A 26,979-nucleotide genomic window follows, 5' to 3' on the forward strand; every position below is an offset into this window, starting at 1 on the left:
AAATTTATCTTCAAACAAACCCCATCTACTGTCAAAATTTCATTAAATCATTAATTCATAAATTATATGATAAATTGTAAAATGTTCAGTCAAGGTTTGTCATGTTCTACTGCAAATGAAAATTTTATTTTTTACAGACCATTCTCTGTAAACCCCTAGAGATTGTTGGGTGTGAAAATCCCAGTAGATCAACAGTTTCTGAAATAATCAGACCAGCCTGTGTGGCACCGTTAACCATGCCATGTTCAAAGTCACTTAAATCACCTTTCTTGCCCATTCTGATGTTCGGTTTGAACTGCAGCAGATCGTCTTGACCATGTCTACACGCCTAAATGCATTGAGTTTCTGCCATGTGATTGGCTGATTAGAAATTAGCGTTAACAAGCAGTTGGACAGTTTGTACCTAATAAAGTGGCCGGTGTCAGCAGATTTTGTCGACCTTGGGATGAACATTCTTTAAAGCGTGCAACACACAACTGAGGTTTCGGAAATGACCCCATATATACAAGGTTGACTTAAGGTAAGGTAATAACATTCGCTGTGCTCTGAATTTGCTCTTCTTTGAGTGATGGTGTGATTAATAACAATGATTCACTATAGTATGATGTATGCAGACAGTGTGTGCTTATGTTTTCTCACTCTCTACTGACTGCTTACATCATGGCTGCTTTTAGCCACATAATGTCTGAACAGAACATAAAGCCATAGAAGGTTCATTATAAGTTGGAAACAGTAAACAATTCACTATTGTTTCAAATAATGAATAATGACAGAAGCCACAGTGGGGGTCAAACCAATCTGGCCCATTCAAGTCATGTACAAGTTTTAGCCTCCTAAGCCGGTGGAGTGACACTGATCTAGTTAGACTGATCTGAAGGGATAATTCAGCCGAAATTAAAACTTACTTTAGCTGAAATCTTGGCACTAGGTGATTCATAAAATCCAAGTCAGTGAAAGGGCAGGTTAACTCTGGATTGCATGTTATGATCACCAAGGATTGCAACTTAATCTATAATGTCCTTTAATATTCTGCTGAAGAAAAAAAAAAGTTTTGGATGAACTGATATAGGGCTGGGCGATATGGAAAAAATGCAATCTCGATAATTATCTTCCATTTTGAATAATAACAATATACTGTATATTTCAATATGAGTTGTTTATGCTTCCAGATTTAATCGAGTACCCCAACAATGACTGAAGCCTCAAAAATTAAAGGCTTCCAATAAACGGCATTACATTTTTTAGCTGATGAATTTTCTGTGGCCGAAAATTTGGTACATCTCTAATTTCAACACACTTCTAGATTACCATCATTGCACATTTCTGCTGTGTGATTGGCTCTTAGATCAATATAAGTTTTTTTCACTTCCTGCTTTGCTACTGTTCGGACGTCTTTGCCCACTGCTCCGCTCTTCGCACTCTTGCTTTTATATCTTATACCCTAATTTTAACTTGAGCCTATCAGCACAGTGCTCAAACAACACAGCTTGAAGATCAGCATCGATTCTACAAACTTTCTGGAATATAGCTTTACTAACAAGAAAGGAATTACCGTCTAAACAATCCTCCCGCTACCAGCTATCAGCTACTTACATTCCGGAGACGGGAAGACACGGCTGTGAAAATGCCTCTGGATCGGATTAATTCAGATTCTCACTGCTGTACAAACTGCCACAAACTTCTACAAAAGATTGCAGTTCTTGAAACGAAGTTGCTTGCGATCCGACCAGAACTTCAGCTTCATTGTGGATTCTCTCAGCACACAGCCGGTGAGTCCCATAAATCTGTTCCTGCTACTGTTTTGAGCACAGAAAAACAGAAAAGAACTGTTGAAAATGAGCATTGGCATAAACAAGGTGCGAGACCAAAGGGTACTCGAGGGGTCAGATCATACGCTGCCGCATTAGCGTCTTCTACCCCAAATACAGCTCGTACTCAAATACAGCTTCAGAACAGATATGAAGTTTTGAGTAATATGGGTGAAGAATCCCCAAATGCAGTCAGACAGAGATCGCATGATTCAGCAACTAATTCTGCATGGAACAGAGGCTCAAGGCCGACTAGACAGCGGCATTCTGCTCCGATCGCACCTGAGATAAGAACACTAGTCGTAGGAGATTCAATAATCAAGAATTTCAGGAGCAGATCTACAATGACATACTGCTTTCCTCATGCAACAGTTTCTGATGTAAACAAAGAGCTTGAGGAAATTCTGAAAAAGCACAAGACGGCAAAACGGATTATCATCCATGTGGGGAAGAATGATATTCGGAAAGAACAGTCAGAACTGCTCAAGAAAGATTTCTGTGAGCTCTTGGAAACAGCTGAAAGATTGAAGGTTCAGGCGTTCATAAGTGGACCACTCCCTGCAAGAGGGACAAATATGTTTTCACGGCTTCTTGGTCTAAATGTATGGCTACAGAAAACATGTAACAAGAAAGGACTGAATTTCATCAACAACTTCAATCTCTTCTGGAACCAAAGACAGCTGTTTACATCAGACGGCCTTCATCCAAACAAATTTGGTGCAAAGGTGCTAAAGGACAATATTTTTTTCTCCCTCAATCATCCATCAGCTGTGTATGCCACTGAACTGAATTGCAAACACACACCTAGCAAATGTCCAGATGACCACAGGACTACAAATCAGCTCCTGAGTGGACTTGTGGCTGACGAATCACCCAAGGACAGTGATAATGCCACGCAGCCAAAACACCCAATGTTGATAGGGACACTATCAGTTGCCCTCTGCTCAACACAGGCAGACTGTGACGCATCAGAACAGCATCAAGTCTCGTCACTCAAAAATGATCCTCAGGAAAACATATTTCTGCAGACAGAATCTCCAGATGCACAGCCTCTGTCACCGGACACGTTCTCATTGTCACAATGTTCACCACTCTTGGGTTTTTCAAAAAAGATGGAGGAACTGGTGTATGCTGGAACTAAACTTTCACACTCCATTGCCGCAAGCCCCCAGTTACCAACCAAAAAGCGGCCTGCTCCACAACCACCTATGAGCCCACCTGGAAGAGCCCTCCGATCACACCGCCAGGGCCCAAACAACAACGCCCCATCTTCAGCTGGTGAACTCAAGAGCTCTCTGTGATGTGTGTCGGGGGCCTGCTTAGATAACAGTGTCTTTATCAAATGTTTTCAGAACAAGCAGGAACCCAGTGTGTCTGTAGCTTTCTCTAAGCAGATATGTGTTGTGTTAAGTGACAGAAAACCAAAGACTTCATCAGGCCGTTTAGCAAATCATTCAAATCTGGTGTCTATTAAATGTAGATCTGAGACTACTATAGAAAAAACAGCTAAAACTGTTAAGTTAGCGCTTTTAAACATCAGATCACTCAACAATAAGTCTCTTTTAGTCAATGATTTTATCAACACAAATTGCCTTGATTTTATGCTTTTAACTGAAACTTGGCTAGATGACAGTTGTAGCGCAGCAGTTCTGAATGAAGCAGCTCCTTTAAACTTTGACTTTTTGAGTGTTTGCAGAGCTAATAGGAGAGGTGGAGGCATCGCTGCCCTGTTTAAAGATGTGTATGAATGTAAACAAGTATCATTTGGTGACTATCTGTCTTTTGAATATCTGAGTATAGCACTAAAAGGTGCTCCACGCATCTTACTGATCATTATCTACAGACCTCCAAAATATTCTCCAACTTTTATTGAGGATTTTACAGAGCTGTTATCAATTGTAACCTCTGAATTTGATTATTTTAGTATTGCTGGGGATTTTAATATTCACATTGATAATCCAGAAATCAATGCTGTAAAAGAACTGATGACTGTTTTTAACACTTTTGATCTGACTCAGCATGTTCAAGGACCCACACACAATCGTGGACACACTCTTGATCTACTTATAACTAAGGGTTTACACATTTCATCAACTGTTGTTAAGGATGTGGCACTATCTGATCATTTCTGTATTTTCTTTGATATATTGATCACTCCAGCTATTAAAGACAGATCTGTCTCTGTCAGAAAGAGATGCATAAATGATAACACTAGTGAGCAGTTTATGAAGGCCATATCGCTAGCACCAAGTATATCTGCAGATTCTGTTGATTCTCTCCTTGATTTGTTCAATTCTAAAATTGAGAATGTCATAAATGACATCGCTCCTGTTAAAGTCAAGAAGATGACTGGCAGGCAAAAGGGATCTTGGACAAGGTCACCGAGAGTACAAATGATGAAAAGGCAGTGCAGAAAAGCTGAGCGTATGTGGAGAAAGACAAAACTAGTAGTCCATTATAACATCTATAAAGACAGTCTTCATGCCTTTAATATGGAACTAAACACTGCTAGACAGACTTTCTTTTCAAGCCTTATAAACAGCAACTTAAATAATGCTCGTACACTCTTTGCAACGATAGAGAGACTCACAAACCCCCCCAGTCAGATTCCAAGTGAGCTCCTCTCTGAAAGCAAATGTAATGAGTTTGCTCATTTCTTCACTGATAAGATTAATAATATCAGAAAGGCAATCAGCTCATCCAATCAGCCAAGTTGTGTCAATATCAAACTAGCTCAACCACAACTTAAGAAATCAGATATTATGTCTGATTTCATGGCAATTAACAGCAAAATCTTAGAAGAGACTGTGCAAGTTATGAAAACATCAACCTGCAGTCTTGACACGCTCCCCACATCATTCTTCAAAACGGTGTTTACCTGTTTAGAAATAGATCTTCTAAAAGTGGTAAATGCTTCACTTCTATCAGGGATTTTTCCAACCTCACTTAAAACTGCAGTTGTTAAACCCCTCTTGAAGAAGAGCAACCTGGATAACACCCTATTGAGCAATTACAGGCCAATCTCAAATCTCCCTTTCATTGGCAAAATCATTGAAAAAGTTGTTTTTAACCAGGTTAACAAGTTCTTAAACTTCAGGGGGTGTTTAGACAATTTTCAATCGGGGTTCAGAGCACATCACAGTACAGAAAGCGCTCTTATAAAGATAATCAATGATATACGCCTAAATACAGATTCAGGTAAAATAACAGTGCTGGTATTGTTGGATCTCAGTGCTGCATTTGACACTGTCGATCACAGCATACTTCTGGATAGGCTGGAAAACTGGGTTGGGCTGTCTGGCACGGTCCTCAAATGGTTTAGATCTTACCTAGAAGGTAGAGGTTACCATGTCAGTATAGGTGACCATAGGTCGAGGTGGACACCCATGACGTGTGGAGTCCCACAAGGCTCGATTCTGGCACCTCTGCTGTTCAACCTTTACATGCTCCCTCTAAGCCAAATAATGAGAAAGAACCAAATCTCCTACCACAGCTATGCTGATGACACTCAGATCTACCTAGCCTTACTGCCTAATGACTACAGCCCCATTGACACCCTCTGCCAATGCATTGATGAAATGAGCAATTGGATGTGCCAAAACTTTCTTCAGTTAAACAAAGAGAAAACTGAAATGATTGTGTTTGGAAACAAAGATGAGGTTCTCAAGGTAAATGCGTACCTTGGCACTAAAGGTCAAACAACAAAAAATAAGGTCAAGAATCTTGGTGTGACTCTGGAGTCAGATCTGAGTTTCAACAGTCATGTCAAAGCAGTCAGTAAATCAGCATACTATCATCTCAAAAACATAGCAAGAATCAGATGCTTTGTTTCTAGTGAAGATTTAGAAAAACTTGTTCATGCTTTTATCAGCAGCAGGGTGGATTACTGTAACAGCCTCCTCACTGGTCTTCCTAAAAAGACAGTCAGACAGTTGCAGCTCATCCAGAACGCTGCAGCCAGAATTCTGACCAGAACCAGAAAATCAGAGCACATCACGCCTGTCCTCAGGTCTTTACACTGGCTGCCAGTTACATTCAGAATAGATTTTAAAGTATTATTACTGGTCTATAAATCACTAAATGGCCTAGGACCTAAATATATCACAGATATGCTCACTCAATACAAACCTAACAGATCACTCAGATCTTTAGGATCATATAAACTAGAAGTTCCAAGAGTTCAGTCAAAGCAGGGTGAATCGGCTTTTAGCCACTACGCCCCTCGCTGCTGGAATCAGCTTCCAGAAATGATCAGATGTGCTCCAACATTAGGCACATTCAAATCAAGACTGAAAACACATCTGTTTAGCTGTGCCTTTACTGAATGAGCACTGTGCTGCGTCCGACAGATTGCACTATTATGATTTTCTTTTCTTCTTCATTCTTTTATATCACATTTTACCTGTTTTTATGTTTTGTTTTGTTTTTATGCATTTTTATTATTTGTTTTTATTTTTATTTTACTTGTTTCTTTTATTCTTGTTTATGTAAAGCACTTTGAATTGCCATTGTGTATGAAATGTGCTATATAAATAAACTTGCCTTGCCTTGCCTTGCCTTAGAGTTTTAAAAAAAGTCCAGAGCTTATCATTGTTATTGATATAAATTGTATTGCGATTCGATATAATAACATTTATCAGTTCACCCCTAGCCTAATGGTGACTAAATTAACAGCAAAATTTTATTTTCTATTTCTTTTACCTCTTAAACAAATCTCTCAGCCTATTGGCAGATTTTTTTTTTAATTTATACAACTCAAAACTTTAGCTGAGTATTATACGAGTATGTATAGCAGATTGCTTTTAATGTACTCTAACATAATTTATCTAATATTATGTTAAAACTAGTTTTAATTGTGGATAAAACAAAACGTATGTTATTTTCCAATTTAAAACAAACTAAGCAAAAGCTAGGTTCTATTACTACTACCAAAGTCCCTTTAAGGCAAGTCATTTCATTCAGCAGCCATCTTTGAAACACCTCTTGAGCAGTATGCTCTGGCATTCTGTTTGAATAGGGAAACATCAAATTATCCAAACCTGCTTACCAAACTTACGATTGAATTTCATATTAGAAATCACCAATAAAATGTAACCACAACTGTCCCTTTAGTTTAATTTCTCCAAGTTTCATTTCGTCCAAATCTTCAAAAAATCTTCTTGTCTGGTCCGAGCCCCTCCCCCAGAGGATCGTCAGTTTATAGCGATCGATGATTGGCTCCTATACTGGTAGGCGGGTCTTTATTCAACATATTGACAGTTACACTTTTCCCAATTCAAAAAGATACGAATGACGAGTCTTGTGTATTCTATAGTCTTTGCTACTACGCAGAGATTGAATTGGTGTCCCAGTACAAATATCTTGGAATTTTAATTGTTAATACACTTTCTTTTAAATCTCATACTCAGCAATTGGTGAAAAATTTTAAGTAACTTTAGGCTTCTTTTACAGAATTAAAACTGCCTTTGTTTTGATGCTAAAGACAAGCTGGTTGTTTCCTATGGTTTGCGGCTGGTTTGCGCTGCGTAAAACGTGCTGGATAAGTTGGCAGTTCATTCCGCTGTGACGACCCCGGATTAATAAAGGTACTAAGCCGACAAGAAAATGAATGAATGAATGAATGAACGATAACATCTCAAAACAGCCAATAACATCTACAGATTTTTTTGTTTGTTTTGGTAGTGATTATTAACTTTTATAATACTGATAAATTTCTTGTAAAAGAAGAATGTGCCGATGTAATATGTAACATAACACAAGACGTATTGTAATAAGAGCACAACCTTCAGCCCTTCACAATATTTTATATTTAACATTGTACCAAGTTGAGCATATGTTTACTTTTATCTGGTCAAAAATTCACCAGTAAATTGGTCAACAGCATGGCACTGTTGGTCATGTGACTTCAATATGGTGGCATCCTACTCTGTCTACAATAAAACAGCTTACTTTCAATTACATACAAAGGTTTTACGTTATTCTTTTTAGCTAAATGTGTGTTTGTTATTTGTATGTAATTTTAAACATCCTTTGCAATATTTTTTATATGAGAGTAACATAGTTAGGAATATGTCAAATTATGTTGTGATTGGGAACATATAAGTATGTATATTTGATATTTCTGTATTAAAATCAGTTAAAAAGACAAGTATATTTTATGACACGTTTAACTGTTAGCTATAAAAGCGAACTGACAAAAAAATACAAAATATGCCTTTGCTAAACATCCAACATGTCAAAGTTTGTCAGGTGCTGGAATGAAGAAGTGCTTTAAAAAAACGTTCTGCTTACATTATAAACTACCAAACACCGTAAACAATCCGACCTTTGTCACCGCGATAGGGCTGGCGACTTTAGTACATTAACCTGTCAAAGTTTACAACACTCACCCTCCGTAGTGTGCTTTAATTTTCACGTACTCCGACGGCAAATCCATCATGGATCCGTTACTGACAGGCATTATAACTCCAAAAGTCTACAAACACTCTCTTGGGACAGAAACCCACCGGCTCTCAGTAGCAGATATCAAATGTAAACTGTCATAATTCCGAATGAAGTCAGCGTGTCAGTGGTCAAGTCTTGTCCTTAATGCCTCCAATGTCACGTCGCAGCCGAAATGTGCCATATCGCGAGCGCGTAATGCAGCTTTTTCCGGTACGCTGGATTTTACGGTGTCTTTGCTATGGTTACACGTAGGGGCGGAGAGAGAGAGACAGAAGTATGGCTACTTCCAGGGCTGGATTGGCCTCGGAATCCACCTGTTGTTCACTTGCTTTCCGTGGGACCTTCCGTGCGTGTGTTTAGCGCTGTCGTGAGGAAATATTGCAAAGTGCACTTCATAAAATCATAACGGACTTGTTTTCGAGCGACGGCTGCTCCATTACTCCGTCCGCTGTGACGTCAGCGTGGAATGTGCAGACCCCGTGAACGCTTTATTTTCAGGTGGATGTAACGGTTTGTACGGTGCGCGTCCAGCCGGCCTCGCTCTCTTTCTCTCTATGTTGAGACTGAACGCTTATCCAATTAAACAGAAGTAGGTCGATGAGGGAAGAAACGCTCGATGCACGTGAATGGGATGAAAACTACCTCTGAACTAGTGCACTTCTCGGGAAAGATGCAAATAGGCTACAAGTGTTAATGGCTATGAATGGAACAAGTGTTTTGGTCGACACTAAGCATGACTTTCAGGCCTGTAGCCAGCCTAGTGAAAGGGTGGTTCTGTTTTCTCAAAAAGTGGATATTTTTGGGGGTTTATTCGCCTCATTCTCTATTTAATTATGATATTTAATGATATGTGTGTCATTGTAAGCACTACTTTTAGCTGGATTAGTTTGTCGAGTGGTCATCATAAGCACATGGTTTGATGTAACGAAAACATTTCCTAAAGATTTAAAGCAAAAAAAATATGAATAAATACTTATTTTTAAATACAAATGTATTATATCATATACTATTAGAAACAAAATTTACATTTGTTGAAGTTTTAAATTAAAAACTGTAGCCTATTGTCATTTATTAGGCAAATAACAAACTGGCCAGCACATTCAACTTTCCTCAGTCAGAATTTGGCCATTTGAATAATAAAATTTTAAACAATATTATTAATAAAAAATGTAGAGCTTAATGTTTTTTTTTAGCCTCTCTTAAAAAAAAGTACATTTGAATATTCATGGATGACAGCATTAGCCAAAATGGTATTTAAATTAATTTTAATATGGGCCGCCTTCTGTGCTTCACATCTTTTTATTGGTCATTTCTGTTTCAGGAATAAGGTCCAGCATTTAGAATAAAAGTTACTTGTAAAATGTTTTCTCTTATTTTCTCTAAAACGATACACTAGAGAAAGAAGACTTCTCTCACGTCAGACTGTGTGTTTTCTTGCACAGCTGGATGTTAAACTCATGAAAAATAATTCTGTGCATTGATCAAAACTGATTAGCTGAAGTCACATTGATGAGACGGTCAACAGAGGATTCCTCTTGGCCTTAAAGCCTTTTTTTTCTGTAAGTTTTCACAATTTATGATGGTATATTAGTCAAAATAAGACAAATGAGGTTATGTATGGGACAAATTCTGGACCTTTGTCAGTGAGAGGTGGGTCTTTTGAACCACCCAAAACACTCCTGGCTATATGGGCTTGATTTTTATTATCTTGTTAGTGTTCACTTTTGTTTTATTCAATCAAAGTCTGATAACGGGTGTTGAGTAAAACAAAGTAACAGGCCTGTATTACATTTTTAAAGACTATCTTACTCTTAATAAATAGCAACACACTTTAAAGTAGCATATTTTTAAAGTGACTTTAACTGCCCCACCGAGAAAAAAAAAAACATTTGGATTGCATGTCTTAACTCCTAATGTCGCTAGTTACCACACTCAATGCATTTTTTTTTTCAACACATCCCATAATATTTAAACTATTATAGTGATTTGTATTAAAAATTATTTGATTTGATTAACCTCTACCATATGTCGGTTTATGGTAAAAGTACTGTAATTAATATATATACTATGAAAAATCTTTAAAACATTGCAAATGTAAGACCAATTTATTTAAAAACAGAATCAAAATAAAACATTTTTGAATACTAAATCATAGTGTAATATAATCATTATACATTTAACAAAGACTATTAGTAAATATTGTAATAGCTGTAATGTTTCGCATTCTTGCATAAAAGCTCTCGGTTTCCAATGAAAAGTGCTGCCGGTGCAAAAAAAGGTGTTTATTTTGTAGTCTAATTCTCATTTTATCCACTTGATGTCGCTACAAGCCTTTTATTTAAAACTAGAATTATCAAACGTGATTTTCACAGAACCAGTTCATATAAAAGTGGTGGTAGGAATCAGTTAAAACTTAATCATTATTGTTAAATTGTCAATAAAACGATAAATGAATAAATTGCAATAGGCTAAATATATATATAAAAAGGAAAGGAAACAAATAGTCCAAACGTTTCATCAAAAATGATAAACACCCATAACTATCTGGAATTAGATTGTTGAGCTTGTGCTGGAAGATGTGCTGGATACTTTACTCAAAAGATTATAGTTTAGGTCACTCATCAAAGCAATGGTTAGAATATATTTATGTGGTTTCGGTGTTATTTTTCCAATCTAAACCTAACACTGAGGTAAAAACTTCACGCCCAGGGCAAATCGGCAAGGTTTTAGTACGCAGGCCTTGCGCAACGTCATAAACACACACACACAGTCACACACACAGTCACACACACACACACACACACACACACACACACACACACACACACACACACACACACACACACACACACACACACCTTCATTACATTCTCCTCATCTGAATAACTGACGGGACAGTGACTCGCTGCAGCGAATCGGTTCGTATAAACTGTTCATTTGAACAAATCTGTTCAATTCCATGATTCCTGTGTTTCTGACGCATACGTCATCGCGTAGTTCTTTAGTATCCTGGCATGTTATCTGCTCTTTTTATATATTTTCATTTTATACATAATTTATGATTTATGTTGGATATTAATTAATTTAACTATTTGCACATTTATCTACTTATTTTAATATATATTTTATTTCTATTGTTCTATTATATTTTATTAATGTTATTCATTTTAATCTAATCTAGAATTTTAATCTGTTTTTTATTCGTTACTTAATTACCAGATTGTTTTAATCCAGTTTTATTTAATGTATCTGTTTCTTCTATACTCAGATGGGTTGATTTGGTTTCTTTTACACGATTATAAAATGTTTATATTTATATAATTCATATTAATATAAAGTGATTTATTCTAAAATGTTTGATATTTATTTGAATCTTACTATTTGTTTGATAAATGAATTTATTCTTAGCTTCCCTGAAAACGATCTTGTTAGCTGTCTGGTTCTGTTGATTCACTAGGAACCGATAGGGTTTATGGAGGTTCATGAAAAGATTCGATTCAGTAGAACAAATCATTCACGAGTCGGACGTCGCCAGTCTGGATTATGACGTTTGTGGGATTACCTTACGCACAAACAGCACCAACTCACGAAACAGTTCTTGATTTTGATTTACTTGATTATTCCTTGTCGATACATCAATAATTAATTAACCTCGCTGGACGAATAACTTAACTCTTTTTTTTCCACCTCAGGCCAGCGTTAGCATGTTAGCCGTGCAGTCCCACAGGTAGCTTCTGTGCCTAAACCGCGATGTGCTATTTGCTAAATAAATGGACGCTTTTGTTTATATGCGTACGTTATGAAAAATAATGAAAAGATTTATAATAAGGTGGTGAACAGGAGCAGTTTAGGATTTCAGGGGTGCTAGTTAGCCAGCTAGCTGTGCATCAACTTACTCCTCACTGAAAACGTCAGACTTTGTGTTTCTGACATTGACAGAACTTTAGTTATTCAAATAAGTTAGTAACTTAAATGAGACTAAAACCTCACCAATTGCGTTACATGGAAAATCTACAATGTCGAGGATTCTTCTGGGCCTGGTAGTGCTTGGTTAGTAAAGTGTATTCTTTATTACCTCTGATAATTATATTTTGTAATACGTAATTATTAAATATTTGAATATTGTCAGCAACTGCGACCACAGTATAAAACATAAAATTTTAAATCTTAATTTTACACAATGTTTTAATTGTACAAATAATTTAATTTGTACCTTTGGTTTGTTTAACAGGATTCAATGTTGCTGTTCAAGATGTTCATGCCTTCGGTGAGTTTCTGACTTCAGGCTGTTGTTTTCAGTAGAGCTTTTAAAACTGTTATATGTCAACTCCTAAATATTCTTAAAACATACATGTTTGCTTATATAGAAAGTAGAAGCTCGTTTTGACTGATAGAAAATCATTAAGTAGGACATTCTAAAATTTACATGTTTATGAAATAATGAAGCTAATTTAATAAATGTTTTGACTTTGTTCTAAAGCTTGAGTTGTTTATTAGAGTAATAGCTAGGCAAATGTACTTTCTATGAAGTCATTGTTCTTCATTTTTTAAGATATTAAATGTTTTTTATCCAACTTTAGAAAAAAAATGTCCTACTCAATCACTGTGTATTCAATTGTGCTATAGCCAGTGAACAATTGCCTTGAAATACACAGGAGGTTTGGAATTATTTGTTAATTGTTTAAAATCTTGGTAAAATTTTAGTTTAAGTACCAATTTTCACTATTAACCACTGGATTGTTACGTGTCTATTATTTATTGTTTATTAGTACTTATAAAGGTACTTATAAAGTATGATATTATTCTGTATGATTGTATAAGTGTGATGTTAAATCCTTATCCTACCCAGTACTTAAACCTAATTACTACATTACTAACTACTAAGCAGCAAATTGGTAGTTTTTTTGACAAAAGGGGCTTAAAAAGTTTTTGATTAGCTTTACTTTATTTTAGTTTAGCTTCAGCCTAAATAATACCTAAAATCTTTATATTAATATTTATTTTAGTAGTATTTCTAAGCTTTATTTCACTAATAAAAATAATAAATAATAGGTTTACAGTCAAATTTACTCGCACAAATATTTGAAAGTATTTAAAAGTCTGTAATATCAGCACACAAACCCTATTTCAAGAGTTCCCACCTAGATATGCTTAGCATTTATAGCAGGTTTGGCATGCTGTCCCGGGAGAGAACCCTGAGCTCGGAGATATTTGAGCCCAGGGCTCCCGCCCGGTCAATACGCATATCAGAGGATCCGAGATCAGGTAGGTCTCGATAGTTCCCCCTTTTGAAAGGGGAGAAAAAGTGGGAGAAAGGGGGGTAGGGGGGATTCTTCCGAAATGAAGATAGGGAAAAGGGGTAGAAAGTGATCCATTTATAGTAAGCTAGGATCACTCAAATTAGATTATTACTGATTACAAATGAGTGGCCAGCTGTGCTCAATCATATCACGTGCTCCTCTCGAAATTAGTTTATGAAACTTCACTTTGGTATTAAAAAACTACTGTCAGGATTTACTAAATACAGTAAAGCATTAGCATTGAAGTTGCATGAACTAGAAAAGCCTATAAAACAGATTTTCAACGTAAAATGATCTAAGTGTGAGAAAGGAGGAGGAAATGTTAATCTGAGGATGAATGGACAAAAATATGAAGGTATCAATGGAAATATTCTAAATCACAAAAATGGAGGGAATTTGGTTGGAAGTGTTTAACAAAAAAAATATTATCACACCCTCCCAGAATTCATATCATGCTGGAAATTTGTCTATATGCTGGAGGAAATGCAGAAATCAAAAGGCAAATCACTATCACATTTTCTGGGACTGCTCGGTTATTAAGAAATATTGAAAAGAAATACACAATGCCTCACAAAATATCTTTGAATCTGTGATACCCTTTGATTGTAAAATTCTATTTTTCGGACATATACCTGAGGAATGGTTAAAAAGGGTAAATATCTAACAAATATTTTGTTGATGGCTGCATTACGAGCATTACCAAAAATGGTTGTCACAAGAAAGTCCTACCCTAAACGCGTGGATGGAATTTACAATAGAAATGTATAAAATGGTGCAAATTACCACATTTGTAAATCAGAAAATGGAACAATTTATTTCATTTTGGGAAAAATGGAGCAACTATGACCAGAACTTCTCTGTTATCCTAAAATCGGAAGGATTACTTCCTACATGTACAAAGTTTTGTGGCTGATGTGTATGTATATCTTATTTAACTGGTTTATTCATTTATTTTTACTTTATTGTCCCCTGCCCTTTTTTATTTCATTTATTTAAATTATTATTATTATTTTGTTATTATTACTTATTTTTATATTTACCATCAGTGTACATGCACACAAAAAGAAAAGCATATATTGCTGAAAGAGAAATTGGATGTACAGAATTTGTGCTTACAGCATATTTGTATTTAGATGTGTGACCTCTCACATGTACCTGATGTTAGTGTAAAACTTGAGAAAATAAAAATTGAAAAGAAATTGTAAAAGCAAAATTCACGTGCACTTGTACAAGTTTTCATTTGAGACATAATTTATGGGAGGACAGAATGTTCTTGAATCATGCAACTTGATTTACTAAGGTTTGCAGTAGTCAGTTTGTCATTATTTAATACCGCTAAAAAAGCAGGTCCTAACTTATTTTGCACCTGTGTTGTTTGTAGATTATACACATATAAATTATCACTGGCTTTTGGCAACCTAATTTGCACAATAACAGATGACTCGCAGAACATTCCAGTCTCGTCTTCTGTGACGCTTTTTTAGAGCTCTTACAGTTTTAGTTTTAGTTAATGATAAAAAACATTGTTTCCACAGACATCCTGAACACCAGGCTTGTAAATGACAAAGCGGGTGAGCGATGCTCCGGGAGACTGGAGGTGCGTCACGGGCATCACTGGGGCACTGTGTGCGAGCGTGGCTGGGATGTGTGGGACGCTGCAGTGGTTTGCAGAGAGCTGGACTGCGGCTTCGTGCTGGACATTCCAAATGGCATTCGTTACGGACGGGCCGGTGGAGAGGTGCTGTGGAGGGATGTGAAATGCTCAGGTGATGAGTTTGCCCTGGATCTGTGTGAACGCAGCCTGAATGAACACGTCTGTACACACAGTCAAGATGCTGGAGTGGAGTGCACAGGTACGAGAACATTTGTCTGTAGTTTTTTATTTTATTTGTAATTTTAATAAATGATATGCATTAATAAATATGTAAGCACTGGTAAATGTTTACCTACAAACTGACAAGCAGTTAATTACACAAAGATTTAAAATATAGAAATAAAAACCCAAATAAAGGCAATCAATAATTAACTATAATAACAGTAGTGTGCTCATGAAACTCTAAAAACATATTTACATCTTTCTTCAAGCATAAAAGATGGTAGTGTACTACTCAGAACACCCTAAGCTATTTTTTGGGGAAATGATATTCTGTAGAGAGGAAGTGAAGGGGAACTTGGGCTGCCAGAAGCACAATGGCACTATAAGATAGGTTTCCTATCCGATCCGATACCAAGTAAAATAAAGGTGAGTATCGGCGATAACGATACTTTGCCCAAAAATTACTGTTTGGGTAATTAAAGTAACAAGTAGTGTTCTTAAAAGTGTCACTTTATACTGAATACGAGACATATCACCGTTTATTATTGAAGAATTATTAAACAAAAAAGAGCCAACTTACATACTTATTGACAGCATCTGAGCATGTATATCTTAAAACGCTTGCCTGAACATCTTAACATAAATAATAAACATTCACAGGTATGAAGATATGGAGTGGGTATGAAGATGGTTGCGCCTTCATATAAGGCTGTGATATCATATGGAAAACGATGAATATTTATCATTTTAATTGGGGTTGTTAAAAGTATCGACTTCAGTACCAATTGAAACTAAAATTTGAAAAACATTAATTTCTCACTATGGGCAGATATATAACTGATCTGCTGATAGACGCAGCTTTAAAAAGCTAAACAAAGTAATCCAACCTCAGCTCCAAATAGCTCCTTCCCTTCTGATTTGTGAAAAAAACTGCGACCGTTGAGTGCGTGTCCAACATTACACACTTGTTTTTAACGGTTGAACAAGTAATCATCCAGGTATTTAACAAATACACTTTTTCTTTTTAGAATAAAAATAATATTTCAGAGTGAATGCACTACTTATACTATTTATACTACATTATGTTTTGATTTTCATGCAGGTAAGAGGGTTTAAAACTTAGGCCCAATCCCAGTTCTACCCCTTAGCACTTCCCCTTACCCCTAGTTTTGCGCATTGAAATAAAGGGGTAGGAGTGTCCCAATTCTCTTCAGCTTGAAAGTGTGGGGCTTAGGGGAAGTGCTAGATACCCCTTCAAACAGAGATTTTCCAGTACCACACTTGAAACCAAGGGGTAAGAAAATTTCCCAGAATACACACAACGACAGCATAGCTGCATCCGAAAGTCAGCAGATGCTTAATGAGTATTTTTAGTCATTATTATGAATTTTTACAAAAAACAAGCAGATGTTTTAATACATTAATAACGGCGTCTGTGTTTTACTGTCATGCTTTTTTATCTATAGACCATTTTGAGGGATGTAAACGATAACAATGGTCCTAATTTCCATTTTTAGATCTTTCATTTCCAAAGGCTTCTGAGAATCCAGAAAGCTCCATGTTGATATTTTTTTAACGACAGCTGTGTTAACATTAGTTACAACTGAATCGCCTCTTACATTTTATCATTAAGATAACATGATATCGTTGCCTTCAGTGATTTCCTGAAGATAAATAACAAAAAATAACACAACTGGAATAACTACAGCAGTCGCGATCGGTAATCTCATTTGAAGAAAGAGATCACTGTGGCATATGATGACATTTGCAGGTGTTGTAGTGCGGTCCCATTTCTTAGAGGTAAATTTTGAAGCCTTTCCACTTCACACTCTATTTCGAGAAGGAGCAGGGGTACAAAAGTAGAATTAGGATTGGCCCTTAGGTGTTGAGATTTTGGTTGTTATTTTGGCTCCACCCCTCAATTTGACTTTATTTTTTTGGTCAGTGATGTTTGTTGTTATTTTTGTACAGGAAATGAGACTGCAGGCTCCTTATTAAATCTAGAGGTGTCCTATTTTATTCCATTTATTTATTGTTATGGGTCTGGCCTGCCTGTGGAGCCGTGCAAGTCTAGAATTTGTAACAGCGTATAAAAAAAAGTGTGATTTACGAATCAGGATACAGCTTTTGACTTTATATATATTTTTGTATCCAGGAAAACTTCCAGCACCCACCTTGTCAATTCATTCACGCTTCAATGCCTATTCGTCCGGTGAGGCCGTTCAGTTTAAATGCACCGCCCCGTACTGGCAGTCCGTCATCGACTTCCATCTGTACAAAAGTGGTGTGGACACTCCGCTAGTGACCCAAAGAGCAGACCCCAAACAGATGATGGTAGATCTGACCCTGTCGGACCTGGAAATGTTCCACCAGGGCAGCTACAGCTGTCTGTACAGAATACACAGCAAACTGAGAAACGCTCCTTCAGGAGATTCTCCACACAGCAACTACATCAACATCACAGTGGGTGAGTCACATCTGCTGCTATAGTGAAAAGTGCAAGTGGAATATCTCAAGACTAACCTTTACTTCCTGTTCTCAGTGGATATTCACACTCCCCAGATCTGGTACAACACGTCTCCTGAGGCGCGGCCAGGGTGGGTCATGCGGGGCCACAGTTTTAATGTCACCTGTTCCACCCAGCCTCAGTATCCTGGAGGCTCCTTTCAGCTGCGCCTTATTAGGCCCAACGGGACCATCCGGCACTCTTTGCCAGCCCTTGCTCCCTCCGTTACCTTCACCTTCTCCAATGCCCAGTCCAATAACGAGGGCTACTACTGCTGTCTCTACAAGGTGCAGACTGGAGAGCGCACATTTATCTCCAGGGAGAGTCAGCCTTTACCCATCTCTATTCGAGGTAAACATAGTGGCCCTGTCATTCTGTATTTTCTTTTGCATATATTTTTGAAATGTGTTTTATTAACAAAAAATGACCTTTTTACCCCAGTTGTTACCCATACATGATATGAATGGAAGACAAATTAAACCAAAAAATATAAAAAGACTGTTATGACGTGTTTAATTACGTCATCAGCATCTCAACGATTTTTAATATTTAGTTTCTTTTAAAAATATATAAACATTTATATGCATTTATGTATGTATATATCATCATTGCAACCCTTGAAGTGTTTTAAATGCATAGTGTATGGGACAGGACATTAAATTTGATGTTGCTCTTTCTTCAAGTTGTTGTTATCAGTCTAACTCTATTTTTTCCTTATTCTGGAAATCTTGATAACACCATCGTGGAGTTTTTCTTTTATTTTATCAGCAAATAGGATTGTAAAAAATAATTTGTTGTACTCTCCCATTAACTGCGCTGAGTTTACCCAACTATGACGACATCCGCCTCTGAGAAACCTGGAAAGGTGAAAAGGGTCCATTGTGTTTTTTATTTTAAAATAGCTAGGACTAGTGTTTTTTTTTTTTTAGTTTTTGGCAGGAGTTTTTTGTTTGTTTGTTTATCTCATTGGCTTTTTAGTATATACAGTGGTGGAAATAAAAAAGTTAATTTTGAAAATATCTTTTGTTTGCAATGTTAAATACGTTTCTGCATCTCAGCTTAACTTGTTTCTCTGTGCTATGTGAATTTCAGAGGTGGACCCGGTGATGAGCCCGGTGGTCATCAGTTTGCTGGTATCTGGTCTGACGTTTGTGGTGGCGACATGTGCCATTCTGATAGCTGCCAAAGTCTACTGTAAAAGAGTGAGGAAACCCACTGAACTGGAGCGAGAGAGCAGGACCTGTAAGTAACTACATAATATTTGAAAAAATGTATTAATTTGTCTCTTCTTTTACTGGCAATTGTTATGTTTACATTACAGGTGTTGACAACACGTATATTGCCTTGACAGTCAAGTAATGGGGGTTCAGAATGAAGGTAATGCGAGTTTGATTTTATCTTCATTTGCCTTTGAAAAGGGTATAAGCAGAAGAATGCAGAAGGACTTTTAATTTGTCAGTAACCTGGGTCAAATGCTACCGCTGAACTGTATGCCATTACAAAATTGCGTTTAAGGTTGGTTTCTTTAAGGCTCTTTAAAAATGTATGATCTTCACTGCCTGATTGATATACGACATAAAGTGGGTCTCAGAATGCACAAGAAGCAGTGCATTTAATACAATACTGAATTTAAAAAATGTTAAATTTGAAATTAATTTTACCCCAGTATTTTGGAGTTTCAGCAATCGTCTGCTGATCCTGACGGGCATGTGCGTGTTAACAGTCTTTCATCTTATTTTACGCTTGAACATCTAAATGAAGTCTATAAGCTGAAGTCTATATAACTGATTATATATATTTAATTATATTACAATATGGATGCTGTAAAAGGAACCATATAAGTTTGAAAAAAAGTCACATTATACTTTCAACTGAAGTTCATTGGTATGGGAAGAAACACTAGCTATTTTTTTATAGATACAATGTTTGACCAGATTAGCCACAGCACATAATTTTGTTATTCAGTTTTGTGCCAAAAAGCCACGAATACTCAGTGCTTTAAATTCTTTACACCAGACCTCGCATCATATGGTTAGGACATCTTATAATCTTAGTTAAGAACCTTATTAAGGCATAGTTCATCCAACAATTGGAGTAAACGAGTGAGTAGATTTTGGGGGAACTATCCCTTTAAATAAGATTATAGATGCTGATTAAAACGTTTTTTTTTTATTCATAAAATGCAATCAAACTACTGCCAGCACTCTGAAAGTCAAAATATATACTGCAATAAACTATCCCTTTAACTTCACAATAACAGACAAAGAAGGGAACACCTGTATGCTGATTCGATGTTTTTTGTTTCAGATGTAAGAAGCTTCCCTAAACCGGTCCAGTTGTGGTTGCTGTTTCAGCCTGTTCAAACCCAAGGGGGGATCAGAAACCGCACAAACCACAATTTCTTCCTTTCTGCCATTGTCTGTCAGATGCAGAGAAAAGCATTTCCGTTGTCATTCTTTTTTCTGACTTTCAATGTTAATGGAGATGGGCGAGATGTTTCTTTGTAAGTAGATGCTGAGATCACTAGACTTGAAGAGGTGACATTACAACACAAGCTGTTGCACTATCATGGATTTAAAAAGGGCTTTTTAGTTTTTAGAGGTACCATGTCTGACCCACCCTGAGGTCTTCCCATAATGTTGCAGGTAAAGACTGTAAAACTGTGAAATGTTTTGGGTGTTTTTTTATTGTTTATTTTTTTTCAAGGGGCTTTATTGTTTAAAATGATATATTTATTGTGTTTTTTTCTACTACAGTTGTTTTTTGAAGATCATATGTGTATAATGTTTGGTTTAATCACAGATGGGAACTGGGTCAGACAGCCCTAAGAACAACCTCTACAGCTTTAGGTCACTACATGAATGTGAAAGTGTCATTTCATTGTATATGTGGTCAAGTTTGTTCATAAGTTCTCATTGGAACCATGGTAAATGCTTGAGCTGGTATAAGAACAAATCCTCTGACACATGTAGTGTTAGTACAACACAAGATATAATCCCTGTATTTACAAATATGACGGAACAATAATAGTTTTAGTGTGGACTAGCAGTATACAGTCAACATTTAAAGCAGCAGCATTAACGTCTTGTGAATCCAAGAAAATAGTAAACACTACAGAATATACACTCCGTTTATAACTAGGAAAAGAAAACTGTTCAGGTAAATTATTTGAAACGAACAACTTGTTTAAAACATTTATATAGGTTTTTTATTAATAAATAAGAAAATGTTAAATGCTCAATTAATAATGAAAATATGGTAAAGACACTGCTCTCACCTTATGTTACATCCATGTCTTGTAGTGTGAACTAATGATTGTTTTTTTACGTTGTAGTTTTATCGGTACATACAATAAAATTTGTAAACTTGACTTGCGTCGTGTTTTTTCTTTAGAGTGGAGTGCCGCCCACACTAATCAACGTATTATTCAGTCACAAGATGGCGCCAAACAGTCAAGAACAATGGCGTGAAAGATAAACAAATTTGCTGACGGTCAAGATGATAGGGCCAAAGGGAATCTGCGGACATCTTTTGCTTTTTCTGTTTAGAATTTTGGTAAAAATCTGCAGAATGATTTTGGGAGTATCATAACTTAAACCTTAATATGTGAAATAAAAAAATAATATCTTTTTAACTTTAATGTTTAAAATGCAAATCTAGATTCACTTTATTTGATAAACAAGCAAGTCTTTCATATACTAAAAGACAGAAAATATTACTTAACAAACTGTATTGTACATAAATCAGAGGAAATTTTTATATCAGTCAATAATATTACTGTAATTAATATAAAAACAGAGTAAATATAGATTTACACACATTTACACATAACTAACGATGGGCTAGAAATCTGCGGAATTCTGTGTGCGCAGATTCATGTGGGCCTATACCTGAACAGGTAAAATCTGAACAAACTAAAAAAATACATTGAAATTTTGTGAATAACCAAACAGAATGAAATATTCCAAGAGTTAAACGTCATAAAACCGTTATTATTAAAGTCCTGTAAAATGTTCTACAAATGTTTATAAAGGATTTGAAGGGTTATGTTATTGTTTATAAATGAAGGTCTGCAAAATTGTTGTTTCTTATAAGAAAGAATGGAACTTGAACTAATATGAAAATTCCTTAACAACTTCTCAAACAACTTTGACGCTCAAAAACAGTTCATCTTGTTGGCATGTCGAGAAGGAGCATTTGTTGTCAAGACAAAACATTTATTCTACTCTGCATTTACTTTCACAACAGCTTTCACTGAAGCCGCAAAATGAATCACATCTGCAGTTTGTTGTTTATGATAATGGTTTACAAAAGTGCTCACATTTGAGAAGGGTATAGATGCAGACCTGCACTGCAAAAAATCCTTTTCTTAATTTTCTCTCTTGTTTTTAGTCCAAATATCAAAAAAATTACTAAACCAAGAAGCATTTTCTAGACAAGCACAAATTATTGTCTGATTTTAAGAAATAATATGCCATAATTAAGTGAGTTTTTCCTTAAAACAAAGGGGTAAGAAAAATAATCTTGTCAAAACCAAAAACAAGATACTTTTTCCTACCCCATTGGCATATTATTTTGCTAAAACTCACTTAATTTTGGCATATTATTTCATAAAACAAGACAAGAGTTTGTGCTTGTCTAAAAAATGCTTCTAAACATTTAATATGTTTTAGATATTTGGACTAGAAACACGACAAACACTCTTAAGACAAGCTTTTTTTGCTGTGTGGTTCAGTGCAATCTGAGCTGCATCCCCACCCCTAACCTACCCCTCACAGTGACGTCACTAGCTCCAGTGAGTGCATTGTGTCTGATATTGCATCACTGAGATATGCAGTCTCAGCATGCATCATCAAGGCTGCATCCAGATACTATTGACACATTCAACAAAACTCCAGCGTTTTCAGCAGTGACTAAACCCAAACATCTCTGATTGGCCAATGTTTTAAAGATACAGTTCACCCAAAACTGATAATGCTCTTATCATTTACTCATCCTTCACATGTCCTAAAGCCTGTCTGAGTTTGTTTCCTCTGTTGGACACAAAAGATACTTTAAAGAATGTTGGAAACCGGTAACCACTGACTTCCATAGTCTTTTTTTTTTAACTATGGATGTCAAAGATTGCAGGTTTGCAACATGATTAAAAAAATATTTTGTTCAACAAAAGAAGAAAAAAAATCCTAAAGGTTGGAAACCACTTGAGGATGAGCAAACGAGCAGTACTTTTCCATTTCTGTGTGAACTAGCCTTTAATAATCACAACAGATATATCTGCTTGGTTATTTTCAATGCTAAAAAGACTACAGTTTAAGTCAGAATTATTAGCCCCCCTGTTTATTTTTTTCCCCAATTTCTGTTTAGCGGAAAGATTTTTTCCAACACATTTCTAAACATGACCGTTTTAATAACTCATTTCGAATTACTGATTTATTTCATCTTTCACATGATGACAGTAAATAATATTTGACTAGATATTTTTAAGACACTTCTATACAGCTTAAGGTGACATTTAAAGGCTTAACTAGGTTAATTAGGTGAACTAAGCAGGTTAAGATAATTAGGCAAGTTATTGTATAATAAAGGTTTGTTCTGTAGACTATCGAAAAAATTAGCTTAAAGGGGCTAATAATTTTGACGCTAAAATAATATTTAAAAAAATTAAAAACTGCTTTTATTCTAGCCGAAATAAAACAAATAAGGCTTTCTCCAGAAGAAAAAAATATTATCAGACTGTGAAAATTTCCCTGCTCTGTTAAACATCATTTGGAAAATATTTTAAAAGAAGAAAAAAATTTAAAGAGGGCTAATAATTCTGACTTCAACTGTAAATGTGCGTCAATCAAAATGAAATGCATGAACACTTTTTATTTTAAAATGATACTTTTCAGTTGTAATATATATTTTTAAAGGTGCAGTATGAAGAATTGACAACGTCATTGCAGTCCAAGTTTAAAATATTGTTTTTTTTTACTTGTATAAAAAAATAGTTTCTATTGAAAGAAAACTCCAGAACACCTCAAACAATAATCACAGAACACAACAAAGAAGCAGTTATTACATTCATATAATTTGGCTCCAAGATTTCAAATGCATGAGCTACAATACGTCTGATATTTCCAATGAAAAAACAGCTTACTGACCATTGTAAAACAATGAAGACCAAATCCAGTGACTGTAACCAATGAAATGGGTTTATGAAAATCCTACAAAATGTTTTTCAGTTACTGTCACATGAGACTGAGAAATTACAAAAAATTACAGAACAGTTAAATATACCTCAACACTGTAATATCCTGAAAATAACCCAACAGGTGCATCCTGAAACACCCACTTCCTCCATATTTGCGATAGATTAACAATGGGTTATTATTTTGATAAAACACACACACGGCAAGTTAAAAACGCATTGCAAGATGTCGCATATCACACCCAGTGTATTGAATCAATGCTTGTTTAAAATAAAAATGAAAGTTCGGTTTGATAAGATCACTAAAGGAAACCCTATGTCAGTCTTTTGACAGGACCTGCTGGTTCCATATTTATAAAAACCAAGTACAGGAGAGCAGACACAATCACAAACACTAATATCTGAAGCCAAATTGGGACCAAACGCGTTGAACTATTTTCTGGTGTTTTCTGCGTTTGAGGCTCCGCAGGTGTGCTTCTTGAAATATTACGGTAAGACGATTGAGTCCGATATACGACAGGCCTTCAAAAAAACAAACAAAAAAGAAACTCGAATGCATTAATGTATCAATACGTTTCCTCTAATATTCAAAGATCTTAAGTATAATTAAAAGCCATCTTACTCATCTACGTAGTCCATCGCTCTATAATCTGTCCAAGTTCTAATAAACCGAAAATATAAGTATTATTTAACGGTTTGATCCTAAAATGTTTCAATTGTTGTGCATTTTAGAAGAACTTACCTGTCACTTACATCACCGTATTGTTGCTGAATGAATGTACATTTAACATTAGTAAGATTAGCAACAGGTTTGAAACTAGTTTTATTGAATGCTGTAACCGTTTATACTCACAGGTCTGCGATGATGAATGTAAGTGACATCCTCTGTAATGTAAAGGTGTGAGCTGTTAAAATCACAGACATTATTATTTATGTGTTGTGTGTTGATTGTTACGTAAGCTTTACCTTCCTCCCTGTAATATGTCCTGTCAGATTGAGGTTGAGGCTTTTTGCTTTTAGCAATGGCTTCTCTCAGCTTCTTCTCATAAAGAGCTCTGGTGGAATCTGTTGGTTTAATATACACACACAAATCACATGCAATAAAAATGTCATTAAAGATCCTGAAGGAATGTAAACAATAGCCAAGGGTCGTTATGCTTGAACTTAAATCATGAATACACATTTAGAACTGGTTCAAATCAATTGTTATTTTTGAGCAGGGATGGACTTAACCAATAACCGAGATAAGCAGCTGCTTAGGGCCCAGGGGAATTATGGGGTCCCGATGAATGCCAAGAAGCTTATACTAAGCATGTAGCTCTTCTAAATTTTCTATCATATCTGGTGAAATCTGTCTTTAACTATTAAGATCTTAATGTTATTACTTCTTTTCAAAATTGGGGGGCCCCCTATGAAAAATGGAACATTCCTTCCGTACTGCCACAAAATCTATAGAGAAAGAATGTTTTGAGTTTCAATGGTAGGCCCCATACCTGGAATTGCTTAAGGCCCCTAAATCAATAAGTCCGCCAATGTTTTTGAGTTTACACAGATATGAAGATGTTTTACTGATTATTATAATATGTATTTGTGTTTGAAAAAAAAAATTATACTGTGGTTGTGTAAAACAATATTAAAAATAATAAAAATAAATGGTAAATCATAATAATCTTAACAGCATTTCCGCCAATGCAATAAGTTAATGTACTAAAAACAGTAAAATCTATTTTAAAAATAAGAACTGTTACACTGAATATCTTAGATGGTTTTATCTATTTTAAACAATACGATTTTAAAAATGCTAATCGCTTTGGGGGGTTGTTGTTGGTTTTAACTGCACACATTTGAACATACAAAACACTAAATATTGTTATTAAGGTAAAGTTGGTTTTATGTTCACACATTCATTCAGTGACAACTTGTGACATGCCTCCTATATTATTTACTATAGTACTTTAAATATTATTCAACTTGAAATCACATGCAAGTATGTCTTCAAAACAACATTAACAGTATTTATTTTACTATGAAAAATATTGAACTTTGTTAGTCATTGGCTGCTAATATGATGTTACGACTTACAATTTGCACAAAAAAAATAAGTTTTCTGAAATTATATTATTTGAAAGTCTGAAAGTGTTAATCAAGGCTGCACATTATATCATTTCAGCATGGATATGGCAACGTGTGTGTCTGCAATAGTCACATCGGCAATGTTGATCATCACAACAGTTAAGAATACACAATATTTGTTGCGTCATAGCAAAGTATAACCATAACAGAGTGAAAGTTTATCATTTACATCTGTTTTAAAAGGATTTCAAAAGGGTTTAAAGCATTCAGGAACAAAAAAAAGTACATTTGTAACTTTAAAGAGGAATTATTTTGTTGAATTAATCATGATTTTAATATTTCAACATCTGAATATTGTTTGACTCTCCAGAAAATCATTAATCACTGTTTATTTTTTAGTCTTTTTTTGTAATTATTTTTGCTTCCAATTTGTTTATTACTTTTTATACATGATTCACACCTTTAGATCCTAATCACCCCAATAAATCCTAATTAATGACTTCTTTCTAAATATTGCAATATTTATCCCAAAGAAACAAAACATTGCAATGTCAGATTTTTCTAACATCGTGCAGCCCTAGTGTGAATATGAAATCAACTTTACCTAAATAAAATCTGTTTTACTTACCGACCACAGGACCGTGTTTTATTCCATAATCATCCAGCATTAATCTGATGTCCTCGTTGGATTTGCTGCTCAACATTGCCATAACTCAAGCTGAATGATGGTGACTGGGTTTCACAATGAAAAACTTTCCCTTTTGTGGACCGAAAATGAAAATTATGAGTGTATGACTAAAATAGAATACAGTGCAACTTCATCAAACGTAATTGAGATGTTA

The 26,979-nt window shown here is 35.6% G+C and overlaps 3 protein-coding genes and 1 long non-coding RNA gene across 5 annotated transcripts in view; 2 read left to right on the plus strand and 2 right to left on the minus strand.

Moving 5' to 3' along the window:
* The window catches only part of prkcz (protein kinase C, zeta), a 223,504-nt gene extending 215,236 nt beyond the window's left edge, over positions 1–8,268 (minus strand). Inside the window, 1 exon segment of the mRNA NM_001030091.1 lies at positions 8,198–8,268. Coding sequence (NP_001025262.1) covers positions 8,198–8,268 — 71 coding nt within the window.
* The window catches only part of LOC147842616 (uncharacterized), a 1,013,036-nt gene that overhangs the window by 235,817 nt on the left and 750,240 nt on the right, over positions 1–26,979 (plus strand). The gene's annotated exons all lie outside the window — the stretch shown is intronic.
* Positions 11,786–21,244, plus strand: si:ch211-150o23.3. Its single transcript, XM_087264494.1, has 8 exons — positions 11,786–12,302; positions 12,484–12,519; positions 15,088–15,405; positions 17,524–17,835; positions 17,911–18,225; positions 18,967–19,116; positions 19,196–19,251; positions 20,182–21,244. The coding sequence occupies exons 1-7, from the start codon at positions 12,269–12,271 to the stop codon at positions 19,231–19,233; spliced, it is 1,203 nt and encodes a 400-aa protein (XP_087120620.1). The 5' UTR covers positions 11,786–12,268; the 3' UTR covers positions 19,234–19,251; positions 20,182–21,244.
* si:ch211-150o23.2 overlaps positions 23,823–26,979 on the minus strand; it is a 3,616-nt gene continuing 459 nt past the window's right edge. The window contains exons 2-7 of one of the 2 annotated variants that reach the window (NM_001386329.1): positions 26,766–26,895; positions 25,031–25,129; positions 24,918–24,949; positions 24,807–24,832; positions 24,687–24,725; positions 23,823–24,586 (exon numbers count right to left, since the gene is read on the minus strand). In NM_001386329.1, the coding sequence (NP_001373258.1) occupies positions 24,379–24,586; positions 24,687–24,725; positions 24,807–24,832; positions 24,918–24,949; positions 25,031–25,129; positions 26,766–26,847 (486 nt within the window). In that variant the 5' untranslated portion in view covers positions 26,848–26,895 and the 3' untranslated portion in view covers positions 23,823–24,378. The remainder of the gene's footprint in view (positions 24,587–24,686; positions 24,726–24,806; positions 24,833–24,917; positions 24,950–25,030; positions 25,130–26,765; positions 26,896–26,979) is intronic. The other variant, XM_087263443.1, reaches the window with a different exon arrangement.

The sequence above is a fragment of the Danio rerio genome, chromosome 8, assembly GCF_052040795.2.
Source record: "Danio rerio strain M-AB ecotype USA chromosome 8, GRCz13ab, whole genome shotgun sequence".
Classification (NCBI taxonomy): Eukaryota; Metazoa; Chordata; class Actinopteri; order Cypriniformes; family Danionidae; genus Danio; species Danio rerio.